The sequence below is a fragment of the Ovis canadensis genome, chromosome 15, assembly GCF_042477335.2.
Source record: "Ovis canadensis isolate MfBH-ARS-UI-01 breed Bighorn chromosome 15, ARS-UI_OviCan_v2, whole genome shotgun sequence".
NCBI classification, from domain to species: Eukaryota; Metazoa; Chordata; class Mammalia; order Artiodactyla; family Bovidae; genus Ovis; species Ovis canadensis.
This window is the reverse complement of record NC_091259.1, coordinates 24,113,997-24,140,846: the sequence shown is the minus strand read 5'-3', so window position 1 is coordinate 24,140,846 and position 26,850 is coordinate 24,113,997. Positions and strand designations below refer to the sequence as shown.

General features: G+C 37.7%; 1 protein-coding gene across 1 annotated transcript in view; it reads right to left on the bottom strand.

Annotated features, from left to right (window-relative positions):
* GUCY1A2 (guanylate cyclase 1 soluble subunit alpha 2) overlaps positions 1–26,850 on the bottom strand; it is a 468,086-nt gene that overhangs the window by 391,478 nt on the left and 49,758 nt on the right. Inside the window, exon 2 of the mRNA XM_069554938.1 lies at positions 22,466–22,527. Within this exon, the coding sequence (XP_069411039.1) occupies positions 22,466–22,527 (62 nt within the window). The remainder of the gene's footprint in view (positions 1–22,465; positions 22,528–26,850) is intronic.

The window sequence follows — 26,850 nt, the reverse complement described above, 5'->3', positions numbered from 1 at the left end:
CACCCAACATAGGAACACCTTAATATGCAAGGAAATACAAACAAACATAAAGGTAGAAATCTACAGTAACACAGTACCAGTGAAAGATTTTAATACCCCACATTCCTGAATGGACTGATCATCCAGGCAGAAAATCAATAATGAAACACAGGCCTTAAGTGACACTTTAGACAAATTGGACTTAGTTGATATGTATAGAACATTCCATTCAAAAGCAGAAGATTACACATCCCTCTCAAGTGCACATGGAACATTCTCCAGGACTGACCACATGCTGGGCCATAAGGCGAGCCTATGCAATTTTAAGAAAACTGAAATCACATCAAGCATTTTTTCTGATCACAATACTATGAGATTAGAAATACACTTAAAAAGAAAAACTCTAAGATTAAACACAAACACATTCTGACTAAATGATACACTACTAAACAACCACTGGATCACTGAAGAAATCAAATAAGAATTTAAAAATCCCTACAGAAAAAAGAAAATGAAAGCATAACATCCAAAACTTATCAGATGCAGCCAAAGTAGTACTGAGAGGAAGTTTATAGCAATACAATCTTATGGCAAGAAACAAGAAATATTTCAAATAAACAACCTAACCTTAAATCTGAAACAATTAGAGAAAGAACAAAAATAAAATTTAAAATCAGCAGAAGGAAAGAAATCATAAAGATCAGAGAAAATAAATGAAATAGAGACAAAGTAAACAATCATAAAATCAATGAAACTAAACCTTTAGTTAGATTCATCAAGAAAAAAAGGGAGAGGACACAAATCAGTAAAATTGGAAATAAAAATGGAGAGGTTACAATTGACTCCATAGCAATACAAAAGATTACAAGAGACTACTATGAACAACTGTATGCCAATAAAATGGACAACCTGAGAGAAATAAGCAATTCTTAGAAATATATTGTCTCCTTAGACTGAACCAGGAAGAAACAGAAAATATGAAGAGACCAATCACAAGCACTGAAATTGAAACTGATTAAAAACCTCCCCCAAAACAAAATTCCAGGACTTGATGGCTTCACAGGCAAATTTTATCAAATATTTAGATAAGAGGGAACACTGACTCTTCTGAAATCGTTCCAAAAAACCTGCAGTGGAAGGAAAGCTTGCCAACTTATTTTATGAGGCCACCATCATCCTGATGCCAAAACCAAACAAAGACACCACAAAAAAAAAAAAATTTACAGGCCAATAAAACTGATGAACATAGATGCAAAAATCCTCAACAAAATACTAGCAATTCATATTCAACAGTACATTTAAAAGATCATACACCATGATCAAGTGGGATTCAACCCAGGGATGCAAGAATATTTCAACATCCACAAGCTAATCCATGTAGTACACCCATTAACAAACTGAAGAATAAAAACCATATGATCATCTCAACAATGCATAAAAAGCTTTTGACAAAATTCAGCACCCATTTATGATAACTCTCCAGAAATCAGACTGAGGGCATAAACCTCAACATAATAAAGGCTATATACAACAAATCTACAGCTAGCCTACACCACACATACTCAATGGTGAAAAGCTGAAAGCAATGCCTCTAATATCAGGAACAAGTTAAGGATGTCCAATCTCACCCCTTTTATTCAACATAGTTTTGGAAGTCCTAGCTACAGCAATGAGAGAAGAAAAAGAAGTAAGAGGAATACAGATTGGAAAAGAAGAAGTTAAACTGTCACTGTTTGCGGATGACATTTTAGCATCCTGAAGATGCTACCAGAAAACGACTAGAACTCATCAATGAATTTGGTAAAGCTGTAGGTTACAAAATTAACACACAGAAATAAGTTGCATTTCTATAGACTAACAACAAAAGATCAGAAAGAGGCATTCAAGAAGCAATCCTATTTACCACTACATCAAAAAGAATAAAATATCTAGGAATAACCGACCTAATCAGACAAGAGACTTGTACTCCAAAAACTATAAGATGCTGATGAAAGAAACTGAAGAAGTCATAAACAGATGGAAAGATATACCATGTTTTTGGATCAGAATAATCAATATTGTCAAAATGCCTATACTACCCATGGCAATCTACAGATTTAGTGCAATCCCGACAATACCAATAGTATCCAGTATTTTTGCTTGGAGAATTTCATGGACAGAGGAGCCTGGTGGGCTAAAGTCCATGGGATTGCAAAGAGTAGAACACAACTTAGCAACTAACACTTTCACTTTCAGAACAAAAAAAAAATCTCAAAATTTGTATGGGGACACAAAATACCCAGAATATTCAAAGCAATCCTGAAAAAGAAAAACAGAGCTGGAGGAATCAGGTTTCCCAAATTCAGACTATACTACAGTTATCAAAGCAGTATGGTCCTAGCACAAAAATAAACATACAAATCAATAAGACAGGATAGAAAGCCCAGAAATAAGCCCATGTACCTATGGTCCATTATACTATGACAAAGGAGGCAAGACTACACAATGTTGGAAAGGCAGTCTCTTCAACAAACGGTGCTGGGAAAATTGGACAAGCACATGTAAAAAAATGAAATTAGATCATTCCTTAACCCCATACACAAAAATAAGCTCAAAATGGATTAAAGACCTAAATGTGAGACCAGACTCTATTAAACTCCTAGAGGGAAAACGTAGGTAGAACACTCTCTAACAAAACTCACAACTATATCTTTTTCGATCCACCTCCCAGAATAATGGAAATAAAAGCAAAAATAAACAAAGAGGACCTACTTAAACTCAAAAGCTTTTGCACAGTAAAGGAAACAATAAACAAAGCAAAAAGACAACCCACAGATTGGGAGAAAATATTTGCAAATTATTTGACCAATAAGGGATAGGTCTCCAAAATTTATGAACAGCTTATGATGCTTAACAGCATCAAAGCAAACAACCCATTCAAAAAATGAGCAGAAGACCTGAATAGACATTTTTCCAGAAGACATACAGATGGTCAATAGGCACATGAAAAGATGTTCAACATCATTTGTTATTAGGGCTTCCCTGTTGATGCAGATGGTAAAGAATCTGCCTGCAATGTGGGAGACCTGGGTTCAATTCCTGGGTTGGAAAAACCCCAACCAATAGGACTGAATGGCCACCCACTCCAGTATACTTGCCTGGAGGATTCCATGGACAGGGGACCCTGGCAGACTACAGTCCACAGGTTCACAAAGAGTCAGACATGACTGACTGGCTTCCACACTAATTATTAGAGAAATGCAAATTAAAACTACAATAAGATATTACCTCACACCAGTTAGAATGGCTATCATCAAAAAAACTCACAAACAACAAATGCTGTATAGGGTGTGCAGAGAAGGAAACCTTCCTACACTGTTGATGGGAATGTAAATTTATACAGTCTCTATGGAGGACAGCAAGGAGATTCCTTAAAAAACTAAAAGTAGCGCTAACATATGACCCTGCAATCCCACTCCTGGGCATATATCTGGATAAAAACATGATCCAAAAGGATACATGCACCCCAACGTTCATTACACCACTGTTGACAATATCCAAGACATGGAAGAAACCTAAATGCCCACTAAGAGAGTAATGGATAAAGAAGTGGTATATACATTTGATGGAATATTACTCAGCCATTAAAAAGAATGAAATAATTCCATCTGCAGCAACATGGACGGACCTACAGCGTCATACTGAGTGAAGCATGTCAGACAGAGGAGAAACATCACATGACATCCCTTATATGTGGAATCTAAAAAGAAATGATACAAAATGAACTTACTTACAAAACAGAAAGAGACTCACAGACTTAGGAAACACACTTATAGTTGCCAGAGGGAAGGGATAGTTGGGGAGTTTGGGAAGGTCAAGTACACACTGCTATATTTACCAGATAACCAACAAAGACCTAATGTATAGCACATGGAACTCTGTTCAATGTCATGTGCCAGCTTGGATGAGAGTGGCATTTGGTGGAGAATGGATACAGGTATGTGCATGACTGAGTCCCTTCACTGTTCACCTGAAAGTACCATAACATTGTTAATCAGCCATATCCCAATACAAAATAAAAAGTTTAAAATTTTGGAGAAAAATATTAGGAAAAGCAACTTCACCTCCCCCAGAAACATGTAAAATACATTTGCCAGCATTTACTCTCAATTGCCTGATATCCCTTAAACTGGAAGAAACACACTCCTTTTCATGGAGTTACAACTATGTTTCATAAAGAGGAACAATACATATGAGTAAATACATGTTAAATTTAAGTGTTAGTGATCACAGATGCTCTCCATTTTCATATGGCTAAAGGAACTTGAAAGCAGAAAAATGGACTCTAAAAGGCAAAGAAACAGTTCCTCTCATCAAGAAGCTTGCACAAGCCTCTGAGATAATTGCATCTGCTAAAGGTAAGACAAAAGAACCAAGAAGAACTACAATCCTGCAGACTCCAGAACAAAAACCACAATAAAAGAAAGTTAAAGAAAACCAAAAAGCAAAGATTATGTCCCAGATGAAGGAATAAGGCAAAACACCAGAAAAATAACTAAATGAAGAGGAGATAGGCAACCTTCCAGAAAAAGAATTCAGAATAATGACAGTAAAGATGATCCAGCATCTCTGAAAAATAATGGAGGGAAAGATTGAGAAAATGCAAGAAATGCTTAATAAGCATTTAGAAGAATTATAAACAAACAAGGATGGATAATACACAAACTGAAAAAAATTTTAAAAATAAAACTAGAAGGAATCAATAGTAGAATTAATGATGCAGAAGAATGGATAAGTGACCTGGAAGACAGAATGGTATAAATCTCCGCCACAATACAGAATAAAGAAAAAAAGAATGGAGAGAATCTAGAGATCTTTGAGACAACATTAAACACACCAAATTTTGCATTATAAGGGTCCAAGAAGGAGAAGAGAAAGAGAAAAGACCTGAGACAATATTTCAAGAAATATAGCAAAAATGTCCATAACACAGGGTAAAAACAGTCAACAAAGTCCAAGAAGCTCACTGAGTCCTAGGCAGAATAAAAACAAACAGGAACAGGCCAAGAAACCTAGTAATCAAATTGACAAAAATTAAAGATAAAATATTAAGAGCAAAAATAGATAAAATATTAAGAAAAACAATAGATAAAATATAGGGAAATTCCCATAAAGTTATCAGCTGATTTCTCAGCATAAACTCAGCAAGGCAGAAAGGAATGGCATAATACATTTAAAGTGAAAGAACATAGAACCAAAAATAATCTACCCAGTGAGGCTGTCATTCAGATTTGAGGAGAAAGCAAAAACTTTAAAGACAAGCAAAAGTTAAGAGAATTCAGCATCACCAAATCAGCTTTACAACAAATGTTAAAGGAACTCTTCTAGTCAGGAAACCCACCTCAGACTTAGGGACACATATAGACTGAAAGTGGAGGGATGGAAAAAGATATTCCATGCACCTGGAAATCAAAAGAAAACTAGAGTAGCAATTCTCATATTAGACAAAATAGACTTTAAAATAAGAATATAACAAGAGGCAAGGAAGGACACTATATGATGATCGAAAGATTAATCCAGGAAGAAGGCATAACAATTGTCAACACTTATGCACCCATCAGAGTAGCACCTCAGTCTCAATATGTAAAACAAATACTAATAACCATAAAGGGAGAAATCAACAGTAAGCTAACAACAGTGGGGAACTTTAACACCCCCATCTTTGTCAACAGATCTCCCAGACAGAAAATTAAGAAGGAAATATAGCCTTAAATAACACATTAGATCAGATTTATAGAGCATTCCATCCAAAAGTAGCACAGTGCACATTCTTCTCAAGTGCACACAGAATATTCTCCAAGATCGACCACAAGGCCAGCCTATGTAAATTTAAGAAAATTGAGATCATATCAAGCATCTTTTCTGATCACAATACTACGAGATTAGAAATAAACTATGAGAAAAAACTATAAAAACACAAATAAATGAAAGGTAAAATATGTTACTAAATAACCAATATATCACTGAAGAAATCAAACAGGAAATCAAAAAATTACTACAGACAAATAAAAATGAAAGTACAATAATCTGAAACCTATGGGATGCAGCAAAATCACTTTTAAAAGGGAAGTTTACAGCAATAAAATCTTACCTCAAGAAACAAGGAAAATCTCAAATAAACAATCTAACCTTACCCCAAAAACAACTGGAGAAAGAAGAACAAATAAAATCTAAAATTAGTAGAAGGAAAGAAAACATAAAGATTGGAACAGAAACAAATGAAACAGAGACAAAGGAAACAATAGCAAAGATCAATGAAACTAAAAGCTGGTTCTTTGAAAACATAAACAAAAGTGATAAACCTTTAGCCTGACTTATCAAGAAAAAAAAAAGGAAAGGAATTCAAATCACTAAAATGAAAAATGAAAAAAAAAGTTACAACCAACACCATAGAAATACAAAGAATCATAAGAGACTACTACAAGCAACTGTATGCTAATAAAATGGACAAGCTGGAAGAAATTGACAATTTCTTAGAAAGGTAGTCTCCCAAGACTGAATTAGGAAGAAATAGAAACTATAAACAGACCAATCACAAAAACCGAAATTAAAACTGAGATTTAAAACCTCCTGGAGGTAAAACCAAGATGGCAGAGAGAGAAGACAGGGAGTTCCTATCTCCTCACATCTAGGACACTCACCAAACTCTGGTGGGGGACCTCAAACAACCAGGCAGATGGGAGGAACCCCTGAGCAACCAGGTAGGATGTAGCGGGGGAGCAAGGAGCAGGGAGAGAAGTGAAGGCTCAACAGGCCTGGCACAGGTGAGGGGTGGCTGAAGGAGTGAAAGGCAGTGGTTCAAGCATCAGAAAAGGCATGCTTGCTTCCAGATCAGTGGGGAGGAGGAAAGACCCGCAGAGTAGGAGAACTGGGGAAAACACTCTTGATGTTCCCCCACCCACTTATCCCTGGGCCTGGTCCTCCAACCTCTGGGGCACTCTTTGCCCTAGTAAGTCTTTGGGGCATGAGAGTGAGGAGAGAAGCAGAAAGAGCCAAACCAGCTGGGGGAGTGTCCCCTGGGATACCCTTGGGAGGCTCCTTGGTACTTCTTTGCGACCACTCAGTCCCAAGGAGCCTCTTAAGGCTCCAGGCTGGATCCTGCCCTGCAGGGCCCCTCAGCCCTCCAGGGCCCCTCCACACATGAGGGCTGCCTCCACACTCCAGGGCCCACTCTGCCACACAGGTTCCCCTCGATCACCTGGGCCCCCCTCCATCCTTCAGGGGCCCCTCCACCTATGTAGCTCCTGTATGCATGAGTGGAGGAACTGGTCAGGTTTAGGTGGTGTCAGGGTGTGAAGGATCCAAGTCAGCTGGGGGATGGTCCTTCTGGGTTCAAGGAGCAGCGAAACTGCCAGGTATTTCCCCACCCCTTGGCACTGAGGAGCCTCCTGAGGCCCCAGGCCTGGCCCTCCATGCCCTGAAGCCAGAGGCATCCTGAAGGCCCCACTGACTAGGCTGAGCCCGAGTTCACCACCCATCTTCACCCAGGGCCTTTTCTGGGGCATGGAATAAGAACCAAGACTCTGACACCACCTAAGTCCAGTCATCACTAAATAAACCCTTCCCCACCTAAACCCCAGCCCTCAAAAGACAAGGTTTTTTCTTCCTTCTTTTCTTTTGGTGGGAGGGGTTTATTTTTTGCTAGTGGAGTTTACTTTCACCCTTCAGTGGTTGTTTCATAAGTAGTCTTATTTTTTCTAACTTATCTGCTAGTTTTCTGAATACATTTTATTTTTTATTCTTTGTTAATGTTCTGCTCACTTTTATTTTTTTAAATACTACTATGCTCTTTCTTCTTTGCTATTGGAGTTCAGTTTTATCCTCCACTGCTTGTTTCATATAGTTTCTTGATTTTTTCTAATACATTTGTTAGTTTTCTAAATGTATTTTATTTTTTTCTTCTTTATTATTGTTGTTTCTTTTGTTATTGTTGGTGTTGCTGCACTCTGCACCTAGCAGGATCCCAGCTCCTATACAGGCCAGAGATCAGGCTTGAGCTCCTACTGTGGGAGACATTAGTCCAAAGTACTGGAGTAACAGATGAAATCAAGCTCCAGGAAATATGAATCAAAATGAAGTATCCCAGAGGTCCATATCTCAACACCAAGACCCAGCTCTACCCAACAGCCTGCACATCCCATTGCTGGAAACCTGAGGTCAAACACTTGGGGAATATAGTCCCTCCCATCAAAAACCGAAGAGGCAACAAGAAAAATCTGTTACAGATGGAAAAGCAAGGTAAGAGCCTACAATACCAAATAAATGAATAGGAAATAGGAAATCTATCTCAAAAAGTATTTAGAGTAATGATAGCAAACAAGTTCAAAATAAAGTAAAGTTCAAGTAAAAACCTTCAAAATAAAATGGATAAACTGCAAGAAGCATTTAACAAGGATCTGGAAGAATTAAAGAAAAAAACAAACAGTGACAAACCACTCAATAACTGAAATTAAAAACACTCTAGAAGGAATCAAGGACAGAATAACTGAGGCAGAAGAACTAATAACTGAGCTGGAAGATAGAATGATGTAAATAATGGCCGAGGAGCAAGAAAAAGAAAAAAGAATGTAAAGAATTGAGAACAATCTCAGAGAATTCTGCAACGATACTAAACACGGCAACATTTGAATTATAGAGGTACAGAAAAAGGAGGACAAGGGTTGGAGATAATATTTGAAGAGATTATAGTAAAAAAAGTTCACTAATATGGGGAAGGAAATACCACCAAAGAACAGGAAGTACATAGAATCCCATACAGGAGAAACACAAGACATATATTAATCAAGCTAACAAAAACCAAATGCAAAGGAAAAATATTAAAAGCATGAGGGGAAAAGCAAAAAACAAATACAAGGGAATCCCCATAAGGCTATCAGCTGACTTTTCAGGAAAAAAAAACCCTGCAGGCCAGAAGGGAGTGGCAGAATAAATTTAAAGTGAGGAAAGGGAAAAATCTACAATCAGGATTGCTCTACCCAGCAATGATCTCACTCAGATTTGATGGAGAAATAAGAAACTTTACAGACAAGCAAAAGTTAAGAGAATTCAGCATCAGCAAACCAGCTTTACAACAAATACTACAGAAACTTCTCTAGGAAGGAAACACAACAGAAGCAAATAACCCACAAAAACAAACCCAAAACAATTAAGAAAATGGCAATAGGAACATACACATCATAATTACCTTAACTGTAAAGTGAAAAAAAAGAAAGAAAGAAAGAAAAATTTAATTAAGTAAAAAAATTTTTTTAAAAATTTAAAAAGCCCCAACCAACAGACACAGACTGGCTGAACAGATAGAAAAGCAAGACCCATGTATATGCTGCCTTGTTGGTGGTGGTGGTCAATCATTAAGTCATGTCCAACTTTTTGCCATTCCATGTATTATAGCATGCCAGTATCCCTAAATGACTCTCAAGAGTCTTTTCCACAATTTGAAAGCATCAATTCTTTGGCACTCAATCTTCTTTAAGGACCAGTTCTCACAACTTACATGACTATCAGAAAAACCATAGCTTCGACTATATGAACATTTGTCAGCAAAATGTTGTTGTTGTTCAGTCATTAAGTCATGTCCACCTCTTTGTGACTACATGGAAAGCAGCACACCAGTCATTCCTATCTTCCAATATCTCCCAGAACTTGGGCAAATCCATGTGCATTGAGTCAGTGATGCTTACTAAACTTCTCATCCTCTGCCATCCCATTTTCCTTTTGCCTTTAATCTTTCCCAGCATCACAGTATTTTCCAATTAGCTGGCTCTTTGCATCAGGTGGCAAAAGTTTGGGAACTTCAGCCTCCAAAGAATATTCAGGGTTGATTTAATTTAGTTTTTACTGGTTTGATCTCCTTGTAGTCCAAGGTATTCTCAAGAGTCTTCTCCAGCACCACAATTTGAACCTATCAATCCTTCAGTATGCAATCTTTTTTAAGGTCCAATTCTCACATCCATACATGACTACTGGAAAAACAATAGCTTTGACTAGACAGACTTTTGATGGCAAAGTGATGTCTCTGCTTTTTAATATGCTGTCTAGGTTTGTCACAGCTTTCCTTCAAAGGAACAAGCATCTTTTAATTTCATGGCTGCAGTCACCATAAACAGTGACTTTGGAACCCAACAAAATAAAATCTCCCACTGCTTCCACTTTTTCCCCTTTTACTTGCCATAAAGTGATGGGAATGGATGCCATGATCTTAGTATTTTTAATGTTGAATTTCAAGTCAGCTTTTTCATTCTCCTCTTTCATACTCATCAAGAGACTCTTCAGTTCCTCTTCATTTTCTGCCATTAGAGTGGTATCATCCACATATCTGAGGTTGTTCTCCCAGCAAACTTGATTCCAGTTTGTGATTCATCCAGCACAGAATTTTGCATGATGGTCTCTGCATATAAGTTAAATAAGCAGGGTGACAATACACGGCCTTGTCATAGTCCTCTCCCAATTTTGAACCAGTCAATTGTTCCATGTTCGGTTTTAACTGTTTCTTCTTGACTGGATATAGGTTTCTCGGGAGACAAGTAAGGTGGTTGGGTATTTCTATCACTTTAAGAATTTCCCACAGTTTGTTGTGATCCACACAAAGACTTGTGTACAGTCAATGAAACAGCAGTAGATGTTTTTCTGGAACCCTTTTGCTTTCCCCATGATCTAACAAATGTTGGCAATCTGATCTCTGGTTCCTCTGCCTTTCCTAAATCCAGCTAGGACATCCAGAAGTTCTCAGTTCATGTAATGCTGAAGCCTAACTGAAGGATTTTGAGCATAACCGTCTAGTATGTGAAATAGGTGCAATTGTATAGCAGTTTGAACATTCTTTGGCATTGCCCTTCTTTGGGATTGAAATGAAAACTAACCATCTCCAGTTCTGTGGCCACTGCTGAGTTTTCCAAACTTGCTGACATATTGAGTGCAGCACTTTAACAACATCATATTTTAGGACTTTAAATACCTTAGCTGAAATTCCACCACTTCCACTAGCTTTGTTCACAGTAATGCTTCCTAAGGCCCACTTAACTTCATACTCCAGCATGGCTGGCTCTAGGTGAGTGACCACATCATTGTGGTTATCCAGGACGTTAAGACTTCCCTTGTGTAGTCTTACTATGTATTCTTGTCACCTCTTCTTAATCTCTTTTGCTTCTGTTAGGTCCTTACTGTTTCTGTCCTTTATCATGCCCATACTTGCAAGAAATATTCCCTTGGTATCTCTAATTTTCTTGAAAATATTTCTAGTATTTTCCATTCTATTGTTTTTGTCTATTTCTTTGCATTGTTCATTTAAGAAAGTGTTTTTTATCTCCCCTTGCTATTCTCTGGAACTCTGCACTCAGCTGGATATATCTTTCCCTTTCTCTCTTGCCTTTCTCTTCTCTTCTTTCTTCAGCTATTCGTAAACCTCAGACAACAACTTTGCTTTCTTGTATTTTTTTTTCTTTCAGATGGTTTTGGCCACTGCTTCCTATACAAGGTTATACACTTCTGACCACAGTGCTTTAGGCACTCTGTCTACCTGATCTAATCTCTTGAATCTATTTGTCACTTTCACTGTTTAATCATAAGGGGTTTGATTTAGTCATACCTGAATGGCCTAGTGGGTTTTCCTACATTCTTCAATTTAAGCCTGGATTTTGAAATAGGGAGCTCATGATCTAAGCCACAGTCATCTCAGGACTTTGTTTTTACAGATTGTATAATGCTTATTCATCTTTGTCTGCAAAGAACATAATCAGTCTGATTTGGATATTGACCATCTGGTGATGTCCATGTATAGAGTCACCTCTTGAGTTGTTAGAAAAGGGTATTTGCTATGACCAGCATATTCTCTTGAGCAAACTGTTAGCCTTTGTCCTGCATAGACCTGGGCAACTTCAGCTTCTTTGATATCAGTGGTTAGGACACAGACTTGGATTATTGTGATGTAGAGTGATTTGCCTTGGAATTGAACCGAGATTACTCTCATTTTTGAGATTACAAACAAGCACTGCATTTCAGCCTCTAGTTGATTATGAAGGCTACTCCATTTCTTCTAAGGGATTCTTGCCTGCAGTAGTAGATATAATAGTCATCTGATTTAAATTCTCCCATTCCCATCCATTTTAGTTCACTGATTCCTAACATGTCTATGTTCAATCTTACCATCTCCTGCTTGACCACATCTATTTACCTTGATTCATTTCACTGAGCTACAAAGACCCTTCATAGCAACAAAGCTGAGATTCATGAAGGGGATACGCTGCCTACCAGAGATCTACTTAAGATCTAGGGACACATTCAGACTGAAAGTGAGGTGATGGAAAAAGATATTCCACGCAAATGGAAATCAAAAGAAAATTGGAGTAGCAATTCTCATATCAGCCAAAACGTACTTTAAAATAAAAACTGTTTCAATGGATAAGAAATGGTACTACACAACAATCTAGGGATTAATTCAAGAATATGTAACAATTGTAGCTATTTATGTAATTAACATAAAAGCACCTCAATACTTAAGCAAATGGTAACAATCATCAAAGGAAAAATGGACTTTAACATGAAAATACTGGAGGGCTTTAATATCCCACTTACACCAATCAACAGATATCCAGACAGAAAATAAATAAGGAAACACAAGCATCAAATGACACAATAGACCAAATAGATTCAAGTGATATTTATAAGTCATTCCACCCAAAAGTGGCAAAATACACTTTCTTCTCAAGTACACATGGAACATGCTCCAGGATAGAATAAATCTTGGGTCACATATCAAGCCTAGGAAAAATTAAAGAAATTGAAGATTATCAAGTACATTTTCCAACCATAATGCTGCTACTGCTGCTAAGTCAATTCAGTCTTGTCTGACTCTGTGCGACCCCATAGATGGCAGCCCACCAGGCTCCCCTGTCCCTGGGATTCTCCAAGCAAGAACACGGGAGTGGGTTGCCATTTCCTTCTCCAATACATGAATGTGAAAAGTGAAAGTGAAGTTGCTCAGTTGTGTCCGACTCTTAGCAACCCCATGGACTGCAGCCCACCAGGCTCCTCTGTCCATGGGATTTTCCAGGCAAGAGTACTGGAGTGGGGTGCCATTGCCATCTCTGAACCATAATGCTACGAGGCTAGAATTTGAACATAGGAAAAAAAGTTGTTAAAAAAAAAACACATGGAGACTAAAAAGTGTGCTGCTAAATAACCAAGTGATCACTACAAAAATTAAAGAAATGGTAAATGTATAGAAACAAATGGTAAAGAAAACACAATGAATCAAAACCTACTGGATGCCTCAGAAGCAGTTCTAAAAGTAGTTTATGGCCATTCACTGTCACCTCAAGAAACAAAAAAGTCTCAAATAAACAATCTAACATTACACCTAAATTATCAACTACAGAAAAAAGAATAAACGAAACCCAAAGTCAATAGAATTAAAGCATAAATATTAGAGCAGAAATAAATGAAATAAAAAAGAAGAAAATAATAGCAAAGACCAACAAAGGCAAAAGTTGGCTCTTTGAGAAGATAAATAATAGAACTTTAGCCCAAATCCTCAAGAAAAAAAAAAAGGGAGAGGACACAAACTAATAAAATTAGAAATGAATAAGGAGAAATTACAACTGACACTGTAGAAATACAAAGGATCATAAGAGACTACCATAAGCAACGATACACCAATAAAATGGATAACCTGAAAGAAATGGACAAATTCTTCAAAAAGTACAACCTTCCAAGACTGACTCAGAAAGAATCAGAAAATGTAAACAGACTAATTACAAGTAATTAAATTTAAATTATAAATAAAAAATCTTCCAACAAACAAAATTGCAAGACCAGATGGCTTCAAAGGTGAATTCTATCAAACATTTAGAGAAGAGTTAACACTGATCCTTCTAAAACTCTTCCAGAAAACTGCAGAGGGAGGAACACTCCCAAATTCATTCTATAAGGCCACCATCACCCTGTTACCAAAATCAGATGAGGATATTAGAAAAAAAGAAAATTATAGACCAATATCAGTGGTGAACATGGAGCCAAAAATCCTCAACAAAATACTAGTAAATAGAATCCAACAACACATTAAAAGGATTACACACCATGATCAAGTTGGATTTGTCCCAGAAATGCAAGAATTCTTCAATATACACAAATCAATCAATGTGATACAGCATATTACCAAATAAAGAATAAAACATCATATGATAATCATAATAGATGCAGGAAAAGCTTTAAAAATTCAACACCCATTTATAATAAAAACTCTCCAGAAAATGGGCATAGAGGGAACCTCCCTTAACATAATAAAAGCCATATACAACAAACTGACAGTAAATATCATACTCAGTTGTGAAAAACAGAAAGCATTTCCCCTAAGATTAGGAACAAGACACGGATGACCACTCTTATTACTCTTATTCAATATAGTTTTGGAAGTCCTCACCACAGCAATCAGAGTAGTAAAATAAATGAAAGGAGTACAAATTGGAAAGGAAGACGTAAAACCATCATGTTCGCAGACAATATGTTACTATACATAGAAAATCCCAAAGATTCTACCAAAAATCTACTGGCCCCAACCAGTGAATTTGATAAAGTTGCACTATACAAAATTAAACCACAGAAATCTCTTGCATTCCAACACACTAACAACAAAAGAGAAAAAAAATTCTATTTCCCATTGCAACAACAAAAAATACCTAGAAATAAATCTTATTTTTTGTTGTTGTTGTAATGGGATGAAGCTAGGGCTTCCCTGGTGGTTCAGATGATAAAGACTCTGCCAGCAGTGCAAGAGACCTAGATTCAATCTCTGGGTCAGGAAAACCTCATGGAGAAAGGAATGAATATATTCTTGCTTGGAGAATTTCATGGAGAGAGGAGCCTGGCAGACTACAGTCCATGGACATGACTGAGGGACTAACACTTCACTTTTCACTTTCAGGGATAAATCTACCTAAGGAAGCAAAAGATCTGTACTCAGAAAACTATAAAACACAGATGAAAGAAACCAAAGAGAACACAAACAGATGAAAAAAATACAGTGTTCTTGAATCGGAAGAATGAATATAATACCCAAAGCAATCTACAGAATCAATGCAATTCCTATCAAACTACCAATGGCATTCTTCACAGAATTAGAACAAAAAAAAATTAACAATTTACATGGAAACACAAAAGACCCAGAATAGTCAAAGTAATCTTGAAAAAGAAAAATGGAGCTGAACAAATCAGCTTCCCTGTCTTCAAACTATGCTGAAAAGCTGCAGTAATCAAAGCTGTATGATACTGGCACAAAAACAGAAATATAAACTGATGGTACAGGATAGAAAGCCCAAAGATAAACCTATACACCTATGGTCACCTAGTCTATGACAAAGGTGACAAGAATATACACTGGAGAAAAGACAGCCTCTGGAGTAAGTGGTGCTGGGAAATCTGGACAGCAACATGTAAAATGATGAAATTAGAACACTACCTAACACTATGCACAAAAATAAGCTCAAATGGATTAAAGACATAAATTAAGATTGGACACTATAGAACTCTTAGAGGTAAACATAGAGAAAACACTCTTTGACATAAACCAGAGCAAGATCTTTTTTTGACCCACCTCCTGAAATAATGAAAATGCAAACAAAAATAGACAATTGGGAACTAATTAAATGTAAAACCTTTTGCACAGCAAAGAAAATCATGAACAAGATAAAAAGACAACACTTAGAATGGGAGAAAATATTTGCAAATGAAACAATAGTTAAAGGATTAATCTCCAAAATATACAAACAGCTTATGGAGCTCAATATCAAAAAAATATCCAGTGGAAGACCTAAAGAGACATAACTCAAAGAAGACATACAGGTGGCAAAGAGGCCCATGAAAAGATGCTCAACACCACTAATTATTAGAGAAATATAAATCAAAACTACAATGGGATATCACCTTTCCATAGTCAAAATGGCTGTCATCAATAAAATTTACAAACAATAATTACCAGAGAGGGTACAGAAAGAAGGGAACTCTCTCTTACACACCGACTGTAAATTGGTATAGCCACTATGGAGAACAGTATGGAGGTTCCTTAAGAAACTGAAAATACAGCTACCATATGACCTTGTAATCCCACTCCTGGGATAAACATAGTCTGAAAGGGTACAAGCATCCCAGTATTCATTGCAGCACTGTTTACAATAGGGTGTCAGCAAATGGTGACAAATGATTACATGGAAGAAACCTAGAAATCCACTGAGAGAGGAAGGGATAAAGAAGATGTACCGATGCAGGATACAGCATGCTTGGGGCTGGTACACGGGGATGACGCAGAGCGATGTTGTGGGGAGGGAGGTGGGAGGGGGGTTCATGTTTGGGATCGCATGTACACCCGTGGTGGATTCATGTCAATGTATGGCAAAACCAATACAGTATTGCAAAGTAAAATAAAGTAAAAATAAAAATAAAAAAAAAGAAGATGCAGCACATGTACACAATGGAATATTACTCAGCCATTAAAAAGAATGAAATAATGCCACATGGGTGTACCTTGATTATCATACTGAGTGAAGTAAGTCACACAGAGATGGAGAAATATATCTATGACATCTCTTGTATGTGGAACCTCAGAAAAAACAATACAAATGAACTTATTTACAAAACACACTTTGAGAACAAATGTATGGTTCCCAGCAGGGGTAAGATGGGAGGAGGGATAGTTAGGTGAAAATGGGTACATGTATATCTATGGCTGAGTCCCTTTGCTATCCACCTGAAACTATCATAATATTGTTATTCAGCTATACCCCAATATAAAAGAAAACAATTAAATAAAAAAAGGCAAAGAGGGTACTAGACAAGGAAATCATGACCCTTTTGTCTTCAGCAGTATGAGCACACACACAAAAAAAGATAGTGAGTAAAGGTACTTCAAATTCTCAGAGGGTAGCCAACACTTAAGCAAAAATATGCTACTAGGTCTTAGAACCAGTAGGACATTAATATATCTCTTTATATGGATGTCCTATACCCTGTGGCTACACTGTGGCCACACTAACAGAACTAGGCTGCACTAAACAGAACTAGGGAAAGACCATTTAGGTAATACACAGATTGAAGGGATAGTTGAGGGAGTTATTTAGATAAAATAGAACTCTATCTTACTAATAGAAAAAAAAATTTTCTGCTGATTATAGAAATACAGTTTAGTTATTTTTATCATATTTTTAAGATTCCCACTCCAACTTGCCACAAAGACATAGTTTAGTTCACAAATAAGACTACTTCATCAGTTATTACTTGATAACTTCATAATTTCAGAACATAACTTGCATTTCATTACTGGTGGTGGTGGTTGTTGTTCAGTTGCTCAGTCATGTCTGACTCTTTGAACCCCATGCACTGCAGCACGCCAGGCTTCCCTGTCCTTCACCACCTCCCAGAGTTTGCTCAGACTCATGCCCACTGGGTGTTCCCATCCAACCATCTTGTACTGTCATCCCCTCCTCCTGCAGTCATCTAGCATCAGGGTCTTTTCCAATGAGTCAGCTCTTACCATAAGGCAGCCAAAGTACTGGAGCTTCAACTTTAGCATCAGTCCTTCCAATGAATATTCAGGACTGATTTCCTTTAGGATGGACTGGTTTGATCTCCTTGCTGTCCAAGGGACTCTCAAGAGTCTTCTCCAACACCACAGTTCAAAAGCATCAATTCTTTCACACTCAACCTTCTTTATGGTCCAACTCTCACAGCCATAGCTTTGACTAGATGGACCTTTGTCAGAAAAGTAATGTCTCTGCTTTTTATACACTGTCTAGGTTTGTCATAGCTTTTCTTCCAAGGAGCAAGCATCTTTTAATTTCATGGCTACAGTCACCATCTGCAGTGATTTTGGAGCCCAAGAAAACAAAGTCTGTCACTATTTCCATTGTTTTCCCGTCTATTTGCCAACAAAAGATGGGACTAGATGCCATAATCTTCAGGTTTTGAATGTTGAGTTTAAGCCAGCTTTTATACTCTCCTCTTTCATCTTCATCAAGAGGCTCTTCTGTATCTGCCACAAGGGTGATGTCATCTGCATATCTGAGTTATTGATATTTCTCCTAGCAGTCTTGATTCCACTTTCTGCTTCATCCAGCCTGACATTTTGCATTTGAACAAAATTGGAACCAGTTTCCAATTTAGAACCAGTTTGGAACCAGTTTGTTCTTCCATGCCCAGTTCTAACTGTTGCTTCTTGACCTGCATACAGGTTTCACAGGAGGCAGGTAAAGTCTGGTATTCCCATCACTTAAAGAATTTTCTACAGGTTGTTGTGATCCATAGTTTTTTCATAGTCAATGAAGCAGAGGTAGATGTTTTTCCAGAATTCTCTTGCTTATTCTATGATCCAATGCATGCTGGCAATTTGATTGCTGGTTCCTCTACCTTTTCTAAATCCAGCTTGAACATCTGGGAGTTCTTGGTTCATGTACTGTTGAAGTCAGTTCACATACTGTTGAAGCCTGGCTTGGAAAATTTTGAGCATTACTTTGCTAGCATGTAAAATGAGTGCAATTGTGCAGCAGTTTGAACATTCTTTGATATTGCCGTTCTGTGCAATGGAATGAAAGCTGACCTTTTCCAGTCCTTGACCACTACTGAGTTTTCCAAATTTGCTGGCATCACGTGCAGGACTTTAACAGCATCATCTTTTAGGATTTGAAATAGCTCAGCTGGAATTCCATCACCTCTACTTATTTTGTTCATAGTGATGCTTCCTTAGGCCCACTTCACTTTGCACTCCAAGATGTCTGGCTCTGGGTATGTTACCACACCATCATGGTTATCTGTGTCATTAAGATCTTATTTGTATATTTCTTCTGTATATTTTGCCATTTCTTAATATCTTCTTCTTCTATTAGGTCCATACCATTTCTGTCCTTTACTGTGTCCATCTTTACATGAAATGTTCCCTTGGTATCTCTAATTTTCTTGAAGAGATATTTAGTCTTTCCCATTCTATTGTTTTCTTCTAAAACTTTGCATTGTTCACCTAGGAAGACTTTCTTATCTCTCCTTGCTGTTCTTTGGAACTCTGCATTCATATGGGTGTATCTTTCCTTTTCTCCTTTGCCTCTCACTTCTCTTCTTTCTCAGTTATTTGTAAGGTCTACTCAGACAACCATTTTGCCTTGCTGCATTTGTTTTTCTTGGGAATGGTTTAGATCACTGCCTTCTATACAATGTTACAAACCTCTGTCCACAGTTCTTCAGGCACTCTGTCTAACAGATCTAATCCCTTGAATCTATTTGTCACTTCCACTGCATAATCCTAAGGAATTTGACTTAGGTCATATCTGGCCTAGTCATTTTCCCTACTTTCTTCAATTTAAGCCTGAATTTTGAAATGAGTTCATGATCTGAGCCACAGTCAGCTCCTGATCTTTTTTTTTTTTTTTTTTTTTGCTTACTGCATAGATGTTCTTCACCTTCAACTGCAAAGAATATAATTGATCTGATTTTGGAATTGACCATCCAAGTCCATGTGCAGAGTCATCTCTTGCATTGTTCTAAGAGGGTGTTTGCTATGACCAGCACATTCTCTTAGCAAAACTCTGCTAGCTGTTGCCCTGCTTCATTTTGTATTCCAAGGGCAAACTTGCCAGTTATTTAGGTATCTCTTGACTTCCTACTTTTGCATTCTAGCCCCCATGATGAAAAGGACGTGGACATCATTTTTTTGGTGTTATTCATTTTGCTGTATGGTCATTACAATATTAAAAAATTTAATGACAATAAATATGGGGAATTCCCTGATGTTCCAGGGGTTAGGACTGTGCACTTCTGCTGCAAGGGGCATGAGTTCAATTCCTGTTCAGGAAACTAAGATCCCAAATGTCAAGTCGCATTACTGATACTGTCATTAAAATATTAAAAAACATAATGATAATAAATGTAAGATTAAACAAGCATGTGGTGCTCGTCATGCATCAGGAACTATTCTAAATACATTGACTAATTTAATCCAAACATCACACTTTGAAAGCAGCAAATCAAAGGAGAATGATTGCTTTATTTTAGAGTACATGGGAAGAGATTAATTTGCATTATTTATCTCCCTTAAAATAAAGCATTTAGACATTAGCCTCAAACTAGAAGCCATTCATGAGTTTAAGTAATGTTTTCCCTAGTACTGCACTCTTGAGGATTGATATGACAAAGTTTCAGGGCAATTTCCTTTGAAATGATACTTAATACACTAATCAAGCACTTATGGCATTATACTAGATACTGAGATTATTTTTCCACTATGCTTTCCTCCCTTCTATTTTGTAGGAAAAAAAAAAAATACAGTACATCCTAATAGCCAAAAATATGTTCTTGATCCCTATGGTAATGGCTATGACCCATAGGGTTATAGCCTTTCAAGAGATACCAGGATTTGAATCTTGATTCCTCAGTTCAGTTCAGTCGCTCAGTCATGTCCGACGCTTTGCGACCCCATGGATAGCAGCACGCCAGGCCTCCCTGTCCATCACCAACTCCCAGAGTTCACTCAGACTCACATCCATCGAGTCCGTGATGCCATCCAGCCATCTCATCCTCTGTCGTCCCCTTTTCCTCCTGCCCCCAATCCCTCCCAGCATCAGAGTCTTTTCCAGTGAGTCAACCCTTCACATGAGGTGGCCAAAGTACTGAAGTTTCAGTTTCAGCATCATTCCTTCCAAAGAAATCCCAGGGCTGATCTCCTTCAGAATGGACTGGTTGGATCTCCTTGCAGTCCAAGGGACTCTCAAGAGTCTTCTGCAACACCAAAGTTCAAAAGCATCAATTCTCTGGTGCTCAGCCTTCTTCATAGTCCAACTCTCACATCCATACATGACTACTGGAAAAACCATAGCCTTGACTAGACAGACCTTAGTCAGCAAAGTAATATCTCTGCTTTTCAATATGCTATCTAGGTTGGTCATAACTTTTCTTCCAAGGAGTAAGCGTCTTTTAAGTTCATGACTGCAATCACCATCTACAGTGATTTTGGAGCCCCCAAAAATAAAGTCTGACACTGTTTCCACTGTTTCTCCATCTATTTTCCATGAAGTGATGGGACCAGATGCCATGATCTTCGTTTTCTGAATGTTGAGCTTTAAACTGACTTTTCCACTCTCCTCTTTTACTCTCATCAAGAGGCTTTTTAGTTCCTCTTCACTTTCTGCCATAAGGGTGGTGTTATCTGCATATCTGAGGTTATTGATATTTCTCCCAGCAATCTTGATTCCAGCTTGTGTTTCTTCCAGTCCAGCGTTTCTCATGATGTACTCTGCATATAAGTTAAATAAGCAGGGTGACAGTATACAGCCTTGATGTACTCCTTTTCCTATTTGGAACCAGTCTGTTGTTCCATGTCCAGTTCAGAAGTTCTTAAACCCCTACAAAGATAAATAGCTGTAGTACATTGTACATTTAATTTAAATAGCTAGACTACATCAGAAAGTGAAATTAGGCTTTTGGATTTGCCAACTGCTTTCTGCTATAGCCAATCAAAGATACACCTTAAACTTATTTGGAGGTTTCTGCTTACAAAATACTTTCATTAAAATTACCTCATTTAATAATGACAAATAATCCTTGATTTAGTTATCATCATCATCATCACCCTTTAAAACAGATAAAGTTACTTTTAAGTTCTATGTCCTAGTGAGACCTTGAATTCCTGTCTCATGACCTTAAATCTTCTTACTTTACACCATCTTTACACATCTTTACATATCTTCTTACTTCAAAAAGAGAGGAATAAATAAAGGAAACTCTGTATCTCAGGTCTCTAACTAAACAAAACAAATACTTTTCACTCAACGATATTAAGCTTATAGTGATTTTGATTAAACTTAACTGAAGGATCCTAAAATTTCCTTTAAACCCTTACCATATTACAAAGGCAAAATATGAAATTTGATGAATGAGAATGAGAAGGCAAGAGCACAGAACGAAAAAAAAGGAAAGCAACAGCAAAAGGGATTTTATTTAAAAGGATTCAACACAAATAATCCTTTGACAGGAATAATCCCAATAAACACAGGACCCCTATGAGCCCCCACTCCACACTAAGCATAACCACTATGCAATAAGGTTGACTTGGGTGGCAGAAAACCACATGTTCCACTACTACATTTGAGTAATTATTCTTTTTTAATTTAGTATAGTAATTTATAATGTGTTAATTTCTACTATACAGAGAAGTGATTCAGTTACACATATATACATCCTTTATATATATATATATTATTTTTATGACATAACAGGATATTAAATATAGTTCCCTGTTTGATACATTAGGGCCTTGTTGTTTATTCATTCTATATATAATAGTTTACATCTCCTAACACCAAACTCCCACTCCATCCTTCCCCCAACCCTCTCTCCCTTAGCAACCACAACTCTGTTCTCTATGTAGGAATTATCTTTAATTTGTTCCCAATAACAACCAAAATCCATTTTTCCTTACCCTGTAACTTGGTGCTCATAATATTGCAGTGTCCTCTTGAGAGTCTGCTGTATCATCTGGGGCTACAGAATAATAATAATACATTATCAGCAAATCAGTGTCATCCCCATTATGAGTATCATAAGCAGATATGTAGCTTCTGAATCATCTCATAAAAATTATTGCTTTACAATATCAACTCATTGTGAATTTTGCCATGTATTTTCCCCACAAGAACATGAGACACTCAATAATTACTCTGAATTTCCCAATTCCAAGCATGATGGCATTCTTTAGCCATATTTTCCCCAAAGCTTTTGTACCAGCTATTAAGTTCAAAGAAATACTTATTGAGTACCTACAATAAACCTAGACATTGGGCAGGGGGACAGTAGAGAAAGGGTGTTCTGAAGAAGAGTAATACCCAGGTCAAGCCTGACTTTCTCAAGAGATCTCAAGCCATGGTTCCAGAGCCTCCTGGAGGGGCCACAGTGTTTGGGGGCAAGAAATAGGATCTGCAGAAAATAACTAAGCAGCTCAAGACTGAATTTTATAATCCCCGCCTCTTCACAACGGCTGAACACAGTTTCCTAAACTCAGACCAAGAATTATTCCAAGACTCATTTAGGCAATAAAGCCTCAACTTGGGAGTCTCAGGCCCACGGAGGCATGAGTGAAATAAAAACCTTAAAGCACAGATTTTATTAACAAATTATAAGAACCAAATTCTCAGTGACGAGAGTGAATTTGTTAAATAATAAAAACCTCTAATCAGTCAAGCAGGAAAAAAAAGCTTATCAAAACACTGAGCCATTATAGCCATGGATGAATTTTATATTTTCTTGGGCTCCAAAATCATGGCAGATGGTGACTGCAGCCACAAAATTAAAAGAATTAAAAATTAGCATGGAGATTGTGAAGGACATGGAAGCTCGGCATCCTGCAGTCCGTGGGGTTGCAAAGTGTCAGACACAACTTAGTGACTGGACAACACAACAAAATTACTCTAACACAGATCCTTCAAGATATGAGGGCAGCATGGTAGAGTGGTAATCTCATGGGCTGCCACTAATTAGCTCCTTGGAAGAAAAGCTATGACAAGCCTAGACAGTGCATTAAAAAGCAGAGACATCACTTTGCCAACAAAGGTCTATCTAGTTAAAGCTATGGTTTTTCCAGTAGTCATGTATGGATGTGAGAGTTGGACCATAAAGAAGGCTGAGTGCTGAAGAATTGATGTTTTAAACTGTAATCCTGGAGAAGTCTCTGAAAGTCCCTTGAACTGCAAGGAGATCCAGCCAGTCAATCCTAAAGGAAATCAACCCTGAATATTCACTGGAAGGGATGATGCTAAAGCTGAAGCTCCAATACTTTGGCCACTTGATGCGAATAGCTGACTCATTGGAAAAGACCCTGATGCTGGGAAAGATTGAAGGCAGGAGGAGAAGGGGACGATTGAGGATGAAGATGGTTGGATGGCATCACAGATTTAATGGACATGAGTTTGGGCAAACTCAGGGAGATAGTGAAGGACACAGAAGCTCGGCATCCTGCAGTCCATGGGGTTGTAAAGAGTCAGACACAACTTGACTGAACAACACAGCAAAATGACTCTAACCCAGATCCTTCAAGATATGAGGACAGCATGGTAGTTTGGTAATCTCGTGGGCTGCCACTAATTAACTACACAAACCGAGGTAAATCTAAAAAAGGCAATCTGCAGGATATAGCACAATGCTGGTACTAAGAAGCAGTTAATAAATATCTGTTGATTTCCCATCTCGAATCCTTGAAACTGATTTTCTTTAAGGTATATGATTTTAAGGAGTCTACACAGTTTTTTGTCAGGTTTCTCCTGAACTTCTTCCATGTCTACCTCCCTATGAAAATGTCCAGTAGATATGTAAAAATCTCCCTACCTAATACTCAAAAGTTTCAACAACTTCCTATGTAGAAAATGGTTATCTTAGTTTCGGGGAAGGAGAGAAAAATTTACAGACCTCTTCGACTTTCTTTTCTGTGATAGGGACAGTGGATTTTGTCTCATTCCCAACCCTTGTCTCTCCGATCTTGTGGCATGTAGCTATAAAAATATTTAGACCATCTAACTCTCCTGTCACACATTCTTTATGTCCCAGGAAGGGGGTTCATGGATTGCTTCTTATAATTTACATACAGCATGATGCCTGAGGTCCTGATCTTATCTGTGGTGCATCAGTGTCCTAAAGCCTAGGCCTGGCTTTATGTCTATTTTCAATCTCACTTTTGAGAATTCTGCTTTTGCCACCATCTCTCTGCACTGATCTGAAGGTTTTGTTGGAAATATTTGTAAATTCAGCTTCCATTTTCCTATTTTCCTCTATTGTGATAGGCACCATCTTCTCATTATTAGTCTTAGTGGTAAGTCTATTGATATTTTTAGGTGATGCAGACCTTAAAATATTACACTTGTAGGGTGGTGTTCTAAGATAAACTTTGTACCTCAGATACGCAGATGACACCATCCTTATGGCAGAAAGTCAAGAGGAACTAAAAAGCCTCTTGATGAAAGTGAAAGAGGAGAGTGAAAAAGTTGGCTTAAAACTCAACATCCAGAAAACAAAAATCATGGCATCTGGTCCCATCACTTCATGGCAGAGAGATGGGGAAACAGTGGAAACAGTGTCAGATTTTATTTTGGGGGTCTCCAAAATCACTGCAGATGGTGATTGCAGCCATGAAATTAAAAGACATTTACTCCTCGGAAGAAAAGTTATGACCAACCTAGATAGCATATTCAAAAGCAGAGACATCACTTTGCCAACAAAGGTCCATCTAGTTAAGGCTACAGTTTTTCCAGTGGTCATGTATGGATGTGAGAGTTGGACTGTGAAGAAAGCTGAGGACCAAAGAATTGATGCTTTTGAAATGTGGTGTTGGAGAAGACCCTTGAGAGTCCCTTGGACTGCAAGGAGATCCAACCAGTCCATTCTGAAGGAGATCAGCCCTGGGATTTCTTTGGAGGGAATGATGCTGAGGCTGAAACTCCAGTACTTTGGCCACCTCATGGGAAGAGTTGACTCATTGGAAAAGACTCTGATGCTGGGAGGGATTGGGGGCAGGAGGAAAAGGGGACAACAGAGGATGAGATGGCTGGATGGCATCACTGACTCAATGGATGTGAGTCTGAGTGAACTCTGGGAGTTGGTGATGGACAGGGAGGCCTGGCGTGCTACGATTCATGGGGTCGCAAAGAGTCCGACACGACTGAGTGACTGAACTGAACTGAACTAGATTTTGAGACTCTTGAGGGTAGGAACCATGTTTTCAACTGAACAGAGTCATAACTATATTTAGTACCTACTATGTACCAGAGACTTTATTTCAATTAATTACCTTAAAAATAATATATTCATGAGAAATCATTTCAGATAGGCTAAACTGTCCAAGGTCATCTAGTTTGTGAGTCTGAGTTGGATTTTGACTCAGGTTGATCTTAAATCCTTTTTCATAAATCATCTTTCCAAGCTCCTTCTTAAAGGAAAGGACAGACAGAAAACAGGAATGGGATTTTAGCCTGAATAAGGTTACATGGAGAAGTTTTTTAAAAAAGCTTGAGAAAAGTGAGTTTCAATTAAATCAAGAGCAACCACTGAGAATTATTCTACACTATCATTTAGAAGAACATCTTCACTGAGCAAATCTAAGAGTTCAGACATATTCTTCACTTCAGTCAAGCCATTTCAGAAATTAATCTGAGGAAGAATCTGCTTCCAAGTGTTCAGGGAAAGAGGTACAGGATAATTTCTTTCAACCTGTTTTTCATTTATACTGGGACAAGATGTTCATGAGGCCTCAAACTCATATAGATGTTTCTGTTCAACAGAACAGAATCAAAGCAGAATAACACACCTAGAAAAGATAAATTATTACTGACCTAAGCAAAGGGGCTCTTGAAAAATCTGAAGAGAGTGAAACAGATACAGCAATCCTAATGCACATGAAAAGTATGTTTTAAAAATCCAACTCATGGCCAACCTAAAGCAAGTCATTATCAGTCACTGGCTTAGAACTTCTGCGATCTGAGTCTCTTGTACTGGTTTGGCAGTTTCTGAGCTAAGATAAGTTTCACTTTGGCAATGTGCTCTAAAAACAGTGAATATCCACAGAGGGATTATCCTTCCAATAACCTCTAGTGACAAAACCTGGAACATAAAGCAAGAACCAGAGTGCATAGGGACAGTTAAGACCAGAATGACCTAATTTTTGCCAAAGGTCATTTTTTTCCTATAAAGGAATTTAAAAGCAAATGTTCATGAAAGGAGTTAAGCCTTTTAAAGAACGGACTTTTTTTTTCCTTTCTGAAGCAGTTACTTTTACTCCCCAAAACGAACTATATTTAGAGTCTCCAAATACATTAAATGGAA